This window comes from Pseudorca crassidens, chromosome 3 (assembly GCF_039906515.1).
Source record: "Pseudorca crassidens isolate mPseCra1 chromosome 3, mPseCra1.hap1, whole genome shotgun sequence".
Classification (NCBI taxonomy): domain Eukaryota; kingdom Metazoa; phylum Chordata; class Mammalia; order Artiodactyla; family Delphinidae; genus Pseudorca; species Pseudorca crassidens.
This window is the reverse complement of record NC_090298.1, coordinates 52,049,292-52,066,841: the sequence shown is the minus strand read 5'-3', so window position 1 is coordinate 52,066,841 and position 17,550 is coordinate 52,049,292. Positions and strand designations below refer to the sequence as shown.

The following is a 17,550-nucleotide window of genomic DNA, read 5'->3' as shown; positions in this document are numbered from 1 at the left end:
ATAAAAAAGGCACCCAGACAGAACGTTGAGCTAAGAATATATGATAGTGTTAAAATTGGCAAAATAATGAATCTCCACTTTAAAATGAGAGAAAATCTATTTTTACGTATTTCATAGAGATATTGTGAGGATGGAATGAGATAATATCTCAGTGAGCTTTTTGTTGCCTTCCTCAGAGGGATGGTGTTAATTTATATTACTAGAGCATCATCATTACTTTTCATTATTATGTGCCAGCCTTAGATGATGGTGGGCAGAAAATTCTTTGCCAGACTGTCTTAACTGGCAGTAATGAGCATAACAGACTATAAGCATGAATTTGTGTGTCTCAGAAGCATGAATGGTATATCCACGACCTCTGATCTTAACTCTGAATTTCAAAACTACTCTCATCAGAAGGAACAAGAAAGAACCTACATCCTGTCTAGCCAGCAGGATAAAACCAAAGCTGCTCATAGCTTTTTGAATAAATCTTTTTTTAAAAGGTTGGGGGGAGGGGAGAAATATGGCTCAAGTGATAGCATAGACATATCCAGAGGACTGGATCCACAATGATCTCGTCAAACTCTGGCTGCAAAAGATATGGGATCTTTGCCCGGGGGCGCAGTTCCACAAATGTTCCATGTAAGTATGGGAACTGTTCCATGCACATTTAGCAGATGGAGTAAGAAATATGGCCAAAAAATTAAAAACTGATCTTTGCGTGAGTCCTGGGGGGTCTGACATCGCTATTACAGCCATTGGATGTTTGCCTGAATAAGCCATTCAAGGACTGAATAAGAACCATATGGTCTGAATGGATGTGCTCAGGGACAGTAGCATTAACCAAAGGAGGAAATTTGATGAGCCCAGACAGTGTGCTGGTACTGTGTGTCCATGGGTCACGCTTCTACAAATCAATCAATATAACTTTCAGCCAAAAGAACTTTTCTTAGACATGGCATCAACAATAGCCCTTTGGACAGAAATCGGAGGGATGCCATATTTGATGAAATGGTAAACAAAGATCTACACTATAAAAACTCTGATAGCAGTGTTGGCATTATTACTGGACGGGATATTAAGGATAATCAAAACCCAGTCCAAGCTCTGATGGTGACCACAAAGAAGGTTTCAAATACTTGGTTTATTGCCAAGAGATTGATTTAATGATTCTACAAGCCCCAATTAGAGACATAACCCAGCATTTGGGCTTACATATACATGACATTGATTCCTAATATTTTTGCATGGGAAACACGGGGCTGGATTAGAATAGGATTATTACATGCCCTTCTAAAGCACTGGATATATAATAGGACATTTGCAGCCTTAGATCTTAATTCATTTAAAGTAGAATGTAAAATGTTTCGACTGAGTCCCAAACTATAAACACAAGAAGTGAAGAAAGAATGACTCTTCCAGTTGCTCTAGAAATTTAAATAGTATGGGATGACAAGTTCTGATTTAGAATTTCGGCTGAAATAAACTTTAGCATTCCCGCACCTGCAGAGCAGAAAGATAAGGCTTTTAATAGCACTGTGCTCCAACTCTCAGCTTTTCTGATTTAGGAAGAATGTTCTATATTGAATCACCAATATCACTTCCTTTAAAATCTTAGGATTTCCTTAGAGGTATCTTATTCCAGATGCTGCCTAGACCCAGTGCTGGCTGTGGTACAAGATCTACCATAATCACATCCTAAAATATATCTAGTTTTAAAAAATTATTTAAAAATACTGTATATATACTCATTTTGAAATTTTCCTTTGTAGAATTCTGACAAATTTTCAAAGTTAGATTTTTTGATTTATAATATATCTTGCTTAAGACAATTCCCTGATGGAGATCATGAAATTCAGTGGCCTAACAGAAAGAGATGTTGTTTAATGATTAATAAGTGTTTCTTAAGAAAATAAGTGTTTCACTAGAATATATCATCTTTCTAGATAGTTTTAAAGACATATTTCTTTTATTTAGAAGGAATGTGAAAAGCAAGAATGGGCAATATGAATTTTTATTTTTGAATGCGATAGTTTCACTTCTTTCACCTTTCTGAATCTGGTTAAACACACCTGAATTAGCAAAAAGAAAGCCAGATTTATCCAATTTATCTGGATCATTTAGGCTATAGTAATATGACTGATATTTAGAATAGTCCAAAATCACTAGATTGGATATAACCCTTGGGAATAAAGATTAAAAACTAGTTTCCATCTGAATATTGAACTCTTCTAGTTTAAGACATGAAGTAAAATTCTATGCCTATGGAAATAGAGCTTTTACAGTTTGGCACCTTTAGATTTAAAAAAAAGGGTAAAAATAGAAAATACAAAACTCAAAATTCTCACCTTTAATGTGCTTGTAGGATTTTATACTTGAATCTACTTTATTTGGTGTAATCCAATTATATTAATTATGACTTACATTAAAATCTTAGTATATATTGGTTAATATAGTCATCTAGAAAATTAGCTCAAATAACTGGATTCACCTGAAGTTCCCTATAGGTTTCTAAAAAAACTTATTAAGTTAAATAAGTTTCTTCTCTTAAAATCATGTACTACATCAAGATACTTAATACTACCAGAAGGAGAAGTAGCAAAAATTCCAAGGAGATCCTTTCCTATAAACACAAGGTGAGGGGAAAGCACAAAAGAACATTTTGCTAGAGAGCAAAATTAAACAAGTTGTTTGATAGATTTTTAACTTGAGGGTATGTCTGTATAGAACTAATTTCTGTAGTCATCCTAATCCAAATCATATTATAATCAAAAACTAAAGTTAGTCCCCATTTTGTAGTCAGGGAAACTAAAGAAAAGAAACAAATGACTTGCTCTGGACCAAAGAAAGATATTGCTAGAATGAGAACTCAAGTTTGTAACACAGGATACCCACAGACTGAAGTCATCCCCACACAGACTGAGTTGTTAATTAGTTGTTAAACTAGACACTAGTCTCTTGTCAGCTGCTAAATGACTGATACTTACTATTATGAATTCTTCATTCTTTACCCATTAATCTATGTTATTTAACTTTCTGATATAATTGTCTATTATAACTCTATGGAATAGATATAATCAATAGCATAAATTTATGCAGTAAAAGGTTTTAGCAAACCACTTATAGAATACTACTGCTCTGTAGATATTAACTAATGGTAAGAACTGAGCAACATTTTACAAACTGAATATTTGTATTTATCTTTTACCTTCAGAATAAGTTTTAAAAGGAAAACAAGAGAATTTATGTGAGTTCTTTCCCTGTGCTACATTTTGTGTGCATCTAGGACACATGTAAAACAATATTATTAAATACTTTAGAATCTACATCTTTCAGTGTTTTTGTGACCTTCACAATTTTGTCTCCTGAAAAATGCAAAAACTGAGAGTTTTTTCCTCTACTAATTATAAGAATACTCAAGGAGGTATGAAATAACATGTGGTTGTATACTTGCAGCTAAGTGGGTTTTTTAAAAAATCTCTAGTGTTATTTTGTATTTTAGGTAGTAAAAACAGTTCAGTAAAATATACTAATGTATTCTTTAATGTCTTCAAATATGTAATCCTGCACATCCAATTGATTTTTTTTCCACTTGTTTTTTGTGTGTATTTGGATAGCTAATCCTTTTCTGCCAGTAAGTGACCTTGGGCAAGTCAACCTCCTTCAGGTTCTGCTTTCCTCATGTGAAAAAATGAAGTGCTTAGACCACATGAATTCTAAAGCCTCTTTGAGCTTTAAGTACAGCTCTGTGATTATGTAAAATAAATGTAAAATCAAATTTTATTGTTATTTGAAATCAGTAATGCTAAGTTTCCAACTTGAAGAAAATAGGCAAATTTTAAGATTTGGAATTTTTTAGTATTAAGTGTCATTAATTGAAACCACAGGAAAAGACAGTAATTGCTGGTAAATACTACATTGCTCAGTTACTCTCATAGGTGCAGGCATAAATATTCTTACACATAGCTACTTGTAATAACAAAAATATAAAACTGGAGATTATTTGGTCCACTGTTGTGACTTTTATATAGATGAAAATCTAACGCAATTGGTATATCATTATGCACATGGTTGGTCTTCAAGATCAGTTAGGTAAATCATAAGCTGGCAGCTGGAACATTCTCCCTCTCACATGTACATTATTAGCAGCCCTGCTCCCAGAGTTGGTACTGTATTATCAGTTCAGCCAACTACCTCTGCTTCATCATTTTGGACAGATGATTTTCTTTTTCTTCATGGTAATTTTTGTTGCCCAAAACTTGTAATCTTTTTTAATGTCCTACTTTAATATTTATTAGATTTAGGGTCAGAATGTTTGGTCTTATAGCCAACCAAATTTTGACTTCCTCTTGCCTAATTGCTTAGCACTTTTCTTAAGAAGTCCTTTATGTTGTTACAACTACTGTAATGTTCTCTGAGTGCCAACTACCAGGGAAGCAAAGATGAATATGACTATCTTTACCCTCCAGTATCTCCAGTTCCTTCCTGAAATGTAGTAACCAAAACAGGACACAGGATTCTATAATTTAATGTATTCATTCATTCAATAAAGTTTTGTTGCATATCCACTACATTCTAGGCACTGTTCTAGACATTCAACATTTCCAATTAGAACATTCTGTGATGATAGAAATGTTCTGTATCTGCTCTGTCCAACATCATAGCCGCTAGGCCACATGTGGCTATGGGAGCCCTAGAAATGTAGCTAGTGGGTCTAAGGAACTGACTTTTTAATTTTAATTAATTTAAATTTGAACAGCCACATTTGGCTCTCAAGGCTTTTACATACTAAGGAGAGGAGACAATAAAAATAATAAGGAAGTAATCTGAGAAATAAATAGGGTGATTTAAAGTAGGTGTAAGAGGGGGCTAAAACAGGAGGATGTAATCTCTATACATCCTGGAGTAGGGGGAGGGGAGGGTGGAAGGGATAGTGAAGTACAACCACTTCAGAATAAGAGTGATCAAGGAAAGACCTCTCTGTTTGAGTGACACCTGACCTGAGACCAAACGATGAGAAGACAATATAAGGAATCTGAAGATTATTCCCAGGAGGACCAGCAAATGCAAATGCCCTGAGGAGAGAACAGGTTTAGTGTATGGAGGAAAAGAAATAAGGCCAGTGTGTCTGGAACATTCTGTACCAGAAAGAGAATAAGGCTGGAGAAGGAGGCAGAGGCTAGGTCACAAAGGCCACCGTTGACCAGAGTTAAGGGAAGGAGGAAACCACCACAGTCTTTTAAGCCAAAAAGTGACATAATGCCATAATATGTTTTTAAAAGAGCTCTCTGATAGCTCGCTGGAGAATAGGTTGATTATACATAGAAGAAAGTGAGGCAGGGGGACCAGATAACAAGCTGATCTATTTGCTAGTTTGGTCTAGAGTGGTAGTAGTACAAATGGTGAAAGTGAAAGAATTCTGGATATGCAGAATTAATATAATAAACTGATTACTTTCAAAGCATCACATGTCATAATCCCTTTACATTTTAATATAATGGTTGAATTTTTATTTAACAATCTAACATTGCTGACAGTTACTCAACTCTAATAATGTTCCCTATTGTTATTCATATAAACAAATGACTTTCATAGCATCAGTATGGTTCATCAAATTTTGATAACTCAGAAAAATGCACCAATAAAAGCCTAGCCTAATGCTTGGTTTAAAAAAAAAATCATTTTTACCAATTCTGCAAATTAGGTTTATCATGTTAGAGTTATGAGCTGATTATGCGATGTCTGCATCTCGATAAATTATTCCTGACTTTCTACTTATGTGCAGTATGTGTGGTTTATTGCAGAGAGTAAAGCTGAGAAGAATTCCAGTACACATGTTCATGCAGGGACTATACACATGGCTAGTCACTGTGTATAAGGGTTTTTTTGTACCCTGTCCCTAGTGTCTTGGCATTGCTTTTATTATGTCTGCAGCAGTCATGTAGATGAAATGCCACAACACATTCTTTTACTATTGTAGCCTCAACCGGCCTTTTTTTTTTTTTTAAAGAAAAAGCAATTACCATCATAAAAATTCCTTACTGGGGAACTTTCCATATTGCGTTATCATTCCATGAGTCTAATAATAGTGGAATATAAAGAAAAAAATGTTTTAATACTAAAATATCTAAAAAAGAGTTTTGAGGTCTCTATAATGAGAAACACTAAAAGTCTGGAGGAGAAGAAATAAGGAAAAAAGAAGTAAAGTCAAGTTTTTTAGACTCCTGGTACTTGTTAGAGATTTATAAATCATTGCCTAGCTAAAGATAATTTGCAAATCACATGCACCTTTACCAATGTCTAAACACAGTTAAAGAACTCTCAGTCTGTTATCTATTGGGAGAATGCTAATGCCTGACCCTTATGTATTTATTTCTATCCTGATAGCTCTATCTGCCTAAAAGCTAATTCTCTGTTTTCTGTGAAATCTTGCAGTGGTGTTATCAGGGAGATTGTGTTCCTTTTGGCACTTGGCCCCAGAGCATAGATGGGGGCTGGGGTCCCTGGTCACTATGGGGAGAGTGCAGCAGGACCTGCGGGGGAGGCGTCTCCTCATCCCTAAGACACTGTGACAGTCCAGCGTAAGTAGCTAAAGTAAGCCGGAGCCAACAAAAAGACACAGTTGGAAATGATTCAAAGCTGTGGTTTCACATGTTATCTGTAAAAACGTTTCACTAGTGAGCCAAGTGCTTGTCTTCAGAACAAGCAATAGGCACTGGAAAGTGGAGGAGCCTTGTTAGACAGACTTTCTTTTTCTTCTTTTCACCTTACTATGTAACTAAAAATAAAAGAAAAAGAAAAAAGAAAAGCATTGTGTATCTATCCCAGATATAGCCAGACTTTTAATCTAGTAATAATCAGATAGATTTCCTCCTCCAAAAACTACTGAATTATGGATGAATCCAGGTCTTGTCTTAGCTACAGTACCATTATTCCCAGGAAGCATAAGGTCTTTTCACATGTCACATAAAATTATTACTGCTACATTAGTATTAAAAGGACCAATGAGAGCACTTTGAGGGTTGAAATGCCTTGATTCGCATCACAAATCACAATGAAAAGAATACTGCCCATGTGTTAAAATAGTTTCCATTCACATGCCCCCATTAATCACCTTCCGGAGCTGCATCCACTTTTCTCCTCACGATTGTTTTATGTAGGTCAGACTGCTCCTCTCCCACCACTCTTTTTCTCCAGCCGGAGTCCCCCTGGCATAAAGCCAGCACCATCAGTATTTCTTGCTAGCTGTATTGCTTCTCCCTTCCACCAGTGCCCATTGCAGGTGGATGATTCCTTTAGTTGGTCTTGCGTGTCCTCCTGGAGACTAAACTGCTCCTTAGCTGCTTCATGTCGAGTGCTCCCATTTCTTTCTAGAGCTCAGGTTGAGGACCTTCTTTCCTGACAATTATTTGGTGCAGAATGGTGTTATAATATCACTTCTGCTTTTTTCCCCCTGCTGGAGTAGAAGATGGTCTATTTTTATTGTTTATTTTTTCTCATTTTAACTCAGGATACCTGTCTTTGGTTCCTCTCTCTAAATGTCTCTTTTCTTCTCTTTTATTCTTTTTAGCTTGAAATTGTTTCCCTTTGTATTAGTTCTGTGTTTTCATTCTCCCACTTTCTATTATTACCATCCTGCTAAACAGAGCTGTCACCCACTCATAAAACAGCATTGCCACCACTGTCCCCACTACCTTGTTTTTGTCTGACCAACACATTTCTCCCAGCTGGTTCAAGCTAGGCCATTTCTTTCCCTTGCTTAAAGTCAGCATTCACTAGCATTCAAAATATATTCAAAGTGTAACTTTAATTATCTCATTGATACCAGTGGGCCAAAATTATAATTGAGACTTGATCTTTTTAAAACAAGTGCAGAATAGTTAACCTAAGTTCAACTGCAGGCTACTGTAATTTAATAATCAAAAGTATAAAACCCTATGATAATAAATAATATACCCAAATACTTAAGAGAATGACTTGGACCTCTTTTAAAAGAACAAGTTAGTTTTTTCCATTCAAAAATTGCATGTCCAAATAATAGCATATGACTTTCTCTAATGTTAAAGACTCCAAAAATTAATTTATGTATAACACGTATTTAACATCCTAATTTGAATGTAATATAAAGTATCTATATAATGTAAGCCTATCTTAGATTTAGATTTAATTTTTTGAAACTGAAGTTTTTAAAACTTCATGTAATATTTGAATTGAGATAGAAATTTATTTCTGAATTAAAAACTTTGAGCTGAAGCTATTTCCAGGGAGTTATTTTGTGTCCTTTCCTTATTTCCAGTCTGGAAAAAAACACAAACTTTCCATTTTCTACTTGATGAACATATAGTATCAGATTATGTGTTTTGTTAAATATGATTCAAATGGCTTTTCATTATAAATGATTTTTAAACTCATTGTGTTGAGCTGAATACCTGTTTACTATGATAATTAGAAAATACATTGATTTAATTACATTTTCTTAAGAATGTATATCATCACAATTAAGAGCCTTATAAAGTTACTCATGGTAGATTGCCTTAATTTTTTGTTCAGCAACCATAATCATTATTGCTAACTAACGCCAGCATGATTATTATTTTAATAACTAATAAAACGTCAGATTTTTTATTTTCTTAAAGTAAATGTTAATATGTTTTCATCAAGCAATATATATACTGTTTATGTGGTTAGACATATTATATTCACATGTTAAACAAAATGTGTTTGCAGACCTTCAGGAGGTGGAAAATATTGCCTTGGGGAAAGGAAACGGTATCGCTCCTGCAATACAGATGTAAGTAAAACCAAACTCTGCTATGAAAAATTAGCTTACATTTCCCCTAGAGCAGGGAAATTTTTTAAATTGTGAACTATTTGATCAGAAATCCATGTGCGTGAGGGTCACATGAATTTTTGAAACTGAATGGAACCAGCCTCAAGTCCATCAATTCCTTTAAGAATCAAGAGAAAGCTCCAGCACTAGAAGCAAATACACTCTCCCCCAGTAGGAGTCAAGAGAGAGAGACACGCACCCTGAACTTCCCTGGCTCCCCAACACTCACAGCTTTGCCACCGTTATCTTTCTTGAGTTCAAGAAACAAGGATTAATCTTTATTCCATTTTATGTTTGCCGTGGCAAGAAGTCCCAGAATTCCATGTCACTCCTCATCTCTTGCCATCCAATTCCATAAATCTCTGCATATCCCTTCTTCTGTTTCTCATCCCTGCCCAACCACTGAAACTCTTCTGTGCCCTCAGAAGCTCGTGGTCCATCATCAGCAAAATCCCTTACATCCTGACATCTCTGAATTTTTCTTCCCTTCACCTTCTTGTTCTAATGGAAACTGGCTCTCCTCTGAAGATACTGCTTCCTCTGCAGGCCTCTAAAGTTAAGGACATGTATTTTCTCCCTTAGCTCTTGAAAGACTGGGCCTGGAAGTGAATTGACTATCTTCTTTATATCTTATTACTCCTCCCAGATAATTTTTCCTTCCTCCTATCTAAAAACCACAGCTTTTAATTTCATATCATCAGACTATTACCCACACTCCCACACTATTCCTCACTCTTACGCTCTCCAACCCTATGCCTATCCTAATCCTTGTTTATTCATAAACATGTGGATGATTTTTTCAACATCTTCTCTTCTGGGTTTTTCCATAACCATACAAACATGCTGTTATTTCTCCTATCTTGAAAAAACAAAAACAAAAATACTTACCATATCTAATTCCTCTTCTCATTTTTCCCTAAAATTGCTCATATAAAGTTTTTGCCTCCAACATTCTAGTGAAAATGTTCCTGCCAAGTCAAAGATGTTTTCCATGTTGCTAAACCCAATAATCAGTTCTGAGTGTTTATTTTACTTGATCTTTACCAGGCTTCCATGACACTGTAGCTTTTTGGTTGTCCTTCTATATTGCTACTTATTCTTCCTCATTCTCCTTTGCTGGTTTCTATTCTTTTCTCCGACTTCTTAATGTCAGAGTACCCAGGACTTACCCCTCTTTTTCTCTGCCATACCAATACTCATTTCTTTGGTGATCTCATCCAGCTTCATTGCTTATGATACCATTCATATGTTATTTGACCCCAAATTTATATTTTCATCCCAAACTTCTTCCATGGATTTCAGACTCATGTCTTACCATTTATTAGACTTTTAATAGACATGTACTATTTAACATGTCCAAATGCTGTCTCCAAAACATTTCCACAACCATGTTCTTCCAGCAGTTTTTCCCATCTCAGATGTCAACTTCATCTGACTCAAGCCAAAAACCCTTGAGTCATTCTTGATTCCTTTCTCTGTCTCACAGACTATATCCAATCCCTCAGAAAATCCCATTGGCTTTGCCTTCAAAATATATCATAGATCTGACTTCTTCCAACTGCCTCTACTGCTACCTACCACTCTTTCACTGGATTACTCTAAGTGGCTTTTTCTGTGGGTTTCCAGATACTACTTTTGCTCCCTACAGCCCTCAGTATAAGAGGCAGAGTGATTCCGTTTCAGTATATCCTTTACCCAAGACCTTTCGATGGCTCCCTGTTTTACTTAAATCCAAAGTTCTTACAAAGGCCTGCAAGGCCTTCACAATCTGGCCTTCTATTACTTCTCTGAACTCATCTTTTATTATATTTCTCCTTATTCACTCTGCTCCAGCCACACGGGCCTCCCTCCTTGTACGTGCCAGGCATGCTCCCACCTTAGGGCTTTTGCATTGGCTGTTCCCTTTGCCTTGTATACTCTTCCAACCCAAATATCTACATCGCTAACTCCCTTACCTCACCTTTACTCGGCTGTCATCTTCTCAGTGAGGCCTGGCTTGAATACTGTATTTAAAGTTGCAACCCTCCCTACTCCCTACACCCCTGGGATTCCTAATCTTCTTTACCCTGCTCTATTTCCCCTCATACTACCTCTAACACACTCTATAGCTTATTTATCGTATTTAATTCTATTAAATTTACATCTTGAATTCATTACATGTAGCTTCAATTACAATGATTATATTGTTTCAGGCATTATTTATTCATTCACTCAACAAATAATTGAGTGCTTACTGTTTATCAGACTGTGATAGAGTGAGAGAGGCTCTGCCCTCAAGGATTTTATAATTTCTTGGGAAGTCGCAGAAAATCACAATGCAGGGTGATAAGTGATATGATATGATAGAATAAGTATGGAATGCTATAAAAGCATGTGGAATTGTCACATAACCTAATTAGGGATTTAAGGATTTCTTCCCATGGGAAGCTAACGATCTGAAAGGGCAAATTGCAGCTGACCAGAAAAGAAGGAAGTGACAATGAAAGCATTCTAGGCACGAAGAAAATTAAGTGCCAGGTGGGTAGGTTAAAAAATTTAGCCTCAGATTTATGCTTTAGATAAAAATGGGTTAGGGAAAGGTGAGATTACAACAGAACAGTAAACAAATCAAGAAGAATTTAAGGATACTGGTGAGAATGATGAGCTGAGCCATTCACTCTATACTAGGGAATGACAGTGGAGTCTAAAGAAGGCTAGTGTGGAGAAAATTAAGGATGTAACTTTGAAAAATGCATAAAAATTAAAGAACCAGTATTGTAGGAAAAACAGGGTGAGAGAGATAGCAGGTGAGGGGATCAGAGAGTGGAATGTATTTGAATTTAAGTTATGAGAAGTGAGACTATTCTCAGTGAGAACAAATCTGGAGTGTGGCCATGGGAGTGCATGCCTAACCTTGAGTGGAGGTGAAGGAGTTCTAGGAATGTTAAGGCTAGGGAGTTTGGGGAGTCTTCCGTGTGGATGTTGGATTCACTCAGGATGTTATTAGGACTTGGAGGGTATAGTGAGACTGTGAAGCAGGTATCAAGCTCTTTAACAAATGAGGGGAAATGACCATCATAAAGTTGGGAGAAAGCAGTGATGAAACCAAATAGTGATTTGGATGAATAACATGAATCTCGGAAAATAGAGGTTTTATGCAAGGGAAGAAGAATGGAGTACCTACTGCATATTTAGACTGTGTTAGGTAGGAGTGAGAAAGGCAAACCGACCTCTCAATTCCCATCTATTTCTGTTATGTAGTTGTAGAGGTGGGCACACATTTTGGGTCTAATAACACAGGTGCTATACAATATGAATAATGTACGATAGGTAACAGAAAAAGGAAAAAAAAACATGCCAGACACACATGCCAGGCTTGTTGCATTTTACCCATGAAATATGTTTTAGATGCTCAGATTGTGGAGTTTGTTATTGGTAGGTTGACATTTCTATTACTATCTTTGTCTTCTGTTTCAGCTTTTTGCAAATGTTAAGGAGATATATTTAACATATATGTATCATTAATATACAAATAATTATGTTTTCTTCATTAATCTTGTCTCTACTAGTTCAGAATTTGAGACAATTCAGTTACCACACCAAAATTTATTTTCACGCTATCCAAGTTAATAAAGCTGTCTGAACATAAGTTGTGTAAACTGGAGCCTTTTAAAATGTAATCTAATACATGAAAGTTTAAACTTTCAAAACACATAATCTAGCCCAGCACTGTCCAAGAGAACGTTCCTCAATGATGGAAATATTCTATCTGTGCACTGTCCAGCCTGGTAGCCAGTAGTCAAATTAGCTTTTGAGTACTTGAAATGCGTCTAGTGCAACAGAAGAACCGAATTTTTAAGTTTAACTAATTTAAATTTGAATAGCCACATGCGGCTAGTGACAACTGTATTGGGCAGCACAAAGCTAGTCTAGCTATGCAGTAGAAAAATAACTGTTATGAAGAAGATTGTATCTGTTAATCCCAAATCCCTAATTTATCCCTCCCCCTTCCCCTTTTGCTAACCATAAGTTTGTTTTCTATGTCTTCGGGTCTGTTTCTGTTTTGAAGCACAGGGGACTATATTCAATATCTTGTAATAACCAATAGTGAAAAAGAATCTGAAGAAGAATACATATTATATATATATATATAACTGAATCACTTTGCTGTACACCTGAAACATTGTAAATCACCTATACTTCAATTAAAAAAAATTTAACAGTATAAAAAGAAGACTGTAAATATTATGTATAAAATTCTCAAAACAAGTCAATTCAATCTTAGCTCATTTTAGAAACAAACGTGAAATTTTTATTTTTGGTAATGACAGATTATTCTGACAGAAAAATATTTTAGAGAGTGCTGAATAAGATTTTTTTTTTAACATTTTAAAATCAGCAAAGAGCTGACCAGATAGTAAGGGAAATGCCGTAAGGTCATAATTTTTGAAGGCAAACTCAAAAGCATCAACAAGGAAACATCAGAGCAACTAAGGTACTCTTACCCTGACAATATTCAGAGAAGAGATTAAGTGCTCCAGTGTGTCTTTCTTAAGTATATGAAAAGTTTTTTCCGAAGCTTCTCCCCTGCTACCTCATCAGACTTCCTTCATGTTTTATTGGCCAGGAGGCCGAATGCCCACCCTTAACCCAGTCATGGGCAAAAGGAATGGTATTACCATAATTGGTTTTGACTAATCTAGATATGCCCCTAAAATGGGGTTAGAATCATTTTCTCTGAGAGGTAGATTCCTGAGCAAAAATCAGAATTCTGTTAGCAAGAAAGTAGGCAGTGATAGATATTGAGAGTGCCACAGGTGTCTGCATCAGAGCTCTTTTAGTTTCCATCTTTACGAGTAGAAGTAGCAGCAACAAAAGTAGTAACGGTAGTAGTAGGACTAGTACTAGCAGTAGTACCAGTAGTAGTAGTAGTGATGGTAGTAGCTGCTGCTAACATTTATTGAGCACTTACTACATACCAGACCTATTATTTTAACCATATTTTCTTTCCATACTGAGAGTTCTCCTCAGTGGTGAGTTGACTTGGTAAGATATTTTTAATTTCCATTTGTTCAATATAAATCTAGAAAAACTATGCTATAAAGTTGTGTTATAATCTGTTTTGTTACAGCCTTGTTTCTGCAACACAAATTAGCTCATAAGTGACTGAGTTATTTTGTGCCACTAAGAAATACAGCAGCTGAAGTCAAACTACGTTTTGCCTTTATACAGCTGAACAGCTGATGAAAATTGTGCTGTACATGATGACCATTCACCTCACACTCTTCTTTTTGTTCACTTTGGCCACATGCTCTGTCATTTCTGTGTGTGTTTCTGCCTGTTCTTTGTACATTGGCCTCTTGTCTCTATAATGTATAATGTTTTGAATGTTTTTTTTTTTTCTATAATGCCTGGGTGTCTGTGTGAACTACCCTAATTTAAGGGACTCAAGAGAGTATACTTGTCTTTTATCAAATCAGCCTCCTGCCTTAGTGCATGTTTTATTTAATTTAATACTTTACACATCATATTGAGTGACCCTGTAAATAAGATGTGAGAGAACACTTTCCAATTAGTTAGAACCAGTTTGACTGTCAAGACCTAGAAAACAATTCATAGGCATTGTTACTTTGTCATATGTGATCCAAGAGCTTTTCTGGAGACTTAAATAGGGATAAAACAAGGGATAAATTCAAATGATCCTGGAAGAATTTTCAAATCAGTGTCCAGAATGAGATGATGTTAGGCAATCAAACGGTAAGAGCACCAGGGTTCCTTATCTAATGTCATGAATCTTTGAGGCTTGCTCTCTACTTTCTAATAACTTAAGCACGTTATAATAGAAAATAGGAAATCTAGGAGATATAAGCCTGATTAACATATATTTGATACATCCTACTTGCATTTCTTTTAAGATCTTGCGACCCATTCCAAACAGCCTATCAGTTTGCCATATAGTATAGCAGTTTTGACCCTATCTTTTCTGTGATTGACCAGCTGGTACTGTAGATTACAGCTTAGTTCTTACGTTTTTACATATAATAATAATTATATTATTATTTATAACTCTTATTAGAATTGAATTAGCTTCATTAAAATCACAACAGAAGAATAGAATAAATTAGAAAATCAGAAGAAAAGGAAAAATAATATAAGGCTGGGATCAGTACCTTAAATATGTACCACAAGGTCCTTTCACTCACTAAAAGTGGGCCATAGATTTTGCTCTAAGTTTCCTAGTAACCTGAGTAAAGAAGCAAACACTATCAGTTCTAAGATTCATAATGTCTGATAGCTATGACAAAAGGAGATATATCCACAAAGGAACACTTCATTATTTTGAAGCTTTGATACTTTTCCTATGTGGATCCCTACACTAGTGAATCAGATTGAAACATACAAGGCTGACAGTATTCTCCTTGCTTAGGTTTGAGGAGAAATTGGACCTAGAACCAATGCAGGCCAGTCTTAAAAAGTGGCAAGCACAAAAACAAGATAGCCACACTTTCTCCCTAATGCCAGTGTAATTCCTACCACAGACATTTGAAGGGTACAGGAATGGTAAGAAGAGAAGAGCTCTCCAGTGGAAAGACAACAGTGTTCCCATTAAGTCCTGTCCTACTTACCCCAGTTTCAAAGAAAGCGATCCACAGAAATAGAAGAGGCAACTTATAAAGAGAGAATCTTTAAGGTTTTAAAATAAAACCAAAATGGATAGCCAGCTGTAAAATTGGCTGACCACTCTCAACAGCAACTTAACCAGCCTAGAGGCCAAAGGTATTCACACAATAGACTCTGAGGCTGGTTATCTGCATCAGGATGTATTGGATGTGCAGTTTGTTCCCTACATCACCAGTGGTCACCCTCAGGAGCCTTCAAAAGCATCTAGAAAAAGATTCATTCTTTGACATTCACATCATGGTCTCTAGGACAGAATACCAGGTAAAGACAATAGCTGTGGCAGGAACAAATGAATATGCTTTTTGGCTTGAAGCTACTGAGAAACCAGGAGCATCTACTAAAGACATAGGATATTTGGATGAAGTTTGCTCTCACCATTAAACCAGGAACTTCAATAGAATATTTGGGACCATAAACTAATCTAATAGATATGATCTTACGGAACTTGGGTTTGGAGAGCAGAGATTTATGGAAGTCATGATGCTGAGAGTTCATTGTTTGAGTTCTCCTCTTTGGACTTAAAGATAAATGATTGTTAAGGTCCTGACAGTTTTTATAAATGAGCAAATGTAGGAACTAGCATGATTATCAGGTAGTGCCATTATGAGAAATAAAGACCCCAGATCTGTGCTCAATCTTCTAAAAAGTGTTTGCTCGAGAGCTGCTAAAAAAATACTTTATTATGTATATGGAATCTCCTTTTTATTGACACAAAAGAATATTGACTATTAAGCAGGCATTTCTGCTTTCCTGAGCAATTTTTCACTGCAGTGACTGAAACTATCATGCAAAATGTTCTCAGAGGGTAAAAGTTGGTGTACATAGTATAAGTATTTTAAGTAGCAGAATTTATAGGTCAGTGTTATAAATACTTGAAAACTTGATGTTTGTCAAGAGTAAAAATATTGCTATATTGAGGTTATGAACCAAATTTTATATCAAAGCCTAAAGAAGAAATATTAGCTACTGCGCAAAGGACTCTTCTACATTTCTAAAAAGAATGTCCTGGTGTTGCTTAGCTATTTTCCAGAAAATCCGTGTGTTTTTCCTATTCCATTTTATTTGTGATTTGCATGTCTGCTTGATAATGTGACTAGGATAGAACTTCTGGTGAAAAGCCTAAGCTCCACCTTGGCTGGGGTGAAGTCATATTATTCTTACATCTTACACATCTCATTTCCTCCTTTATTTTATGCATCAAAACTATAAAAAACAATGGAGACAAAGGATTTTCCAGGTCATCTGTGGTCTGTTCTAAAATTTAAGCATAGGTTATTTAGTACAGGGACATTTTTTCAGTCAGCTTTGCTAGAGGTGCATGCTGTTTTGCAGTTTTTTTCTTCTTCATTGTGTAAGGTCATTAAATGGTGTCATTGCCTTGGTTGTGGTACACAGGAAAAGTACAGCCTATATTCGGAAGTAGTACTGTAGTGAAAAAGGTATGGACTTTGTATTCAAACTGACTTAAATTTAATCCTGACTATAACAGGATTGTTTCTATTTTACCTTGACAAAATACCTAACTTGACTAAACTTCAGAGAACTCCTATATAAAGAGTATAATTATATCAAACTTGCAGGGTTGTTTGAGAATTAAAAGAAGTAATACTTTAAAACATCTAGTGCTATCCCTGGTACTTAATCTGTATTTGCTACAGTGTAGCTATTACTGTATACATTTATGTTTTATGGATTACAGAGTACTTTTTATATAACCTCATCAAATCTTCAAATCACTTTTATAAAGGGAAGGACAGGGTTTTGTTTTGTTTTTTAATATTTTAAAATGAGGAACTAAAGCTCAGCAACAGGCTAGTGTCTTGGAAGGGATTCAGGAAGGCATAGAATTTCTGAGTGCTGCTCTAGCACTCAGATGGAGCCTTTGGGAGGTGGGTGTGGCAAAGTAAGCTCTGAAAGAGTTTGGTCACCTTTGACATTGTCTTACTTCCAGTCTAACCTTACCCTGCAGCAGAACCAGATAGCTGAGGACAATTATGAAACTACAGACCTTGCCCCCAGGGAAAGGTGTGGGGTAAGTGATGCCAAGGTACAGAGTTGATCCATTAACTAACAGTGTT

General features: G+C 35.8%; 1 protein-coding gene and 1 pseudogene across 1 annotated transcript in view; both read left to right on the top strand.

Moving 5' to 3' along the window:
• The window catches only part of ADAMTS6 (ADAM metallopeptidase with thrombospondin type 1 motif 6), a 266,226-nt gene that overhangs the window by 167,725 nt on the left and 80,951 nt on the right, over positions 1-17,550 (top strand). The window contains exons 12-13 of the mRNA XM_067730807.1: positions 6,418-6,563; positions 8,710-8,773. Of these exons, the coding sequence (XP_067586908.1) occupies positions 6,418-6,563; positions 8,710-8,773 (210 nt within the window). The remainder of the gene's footprint in view (positions 1-6,417; positions 6,564-8,709; positions 8,774-17,550) is intronic.
• Positions 13,986-17,406, top strand: LOC137221347 (ribulose-phosphate 3-epimerase pseudogene; annotated as a pseudogene).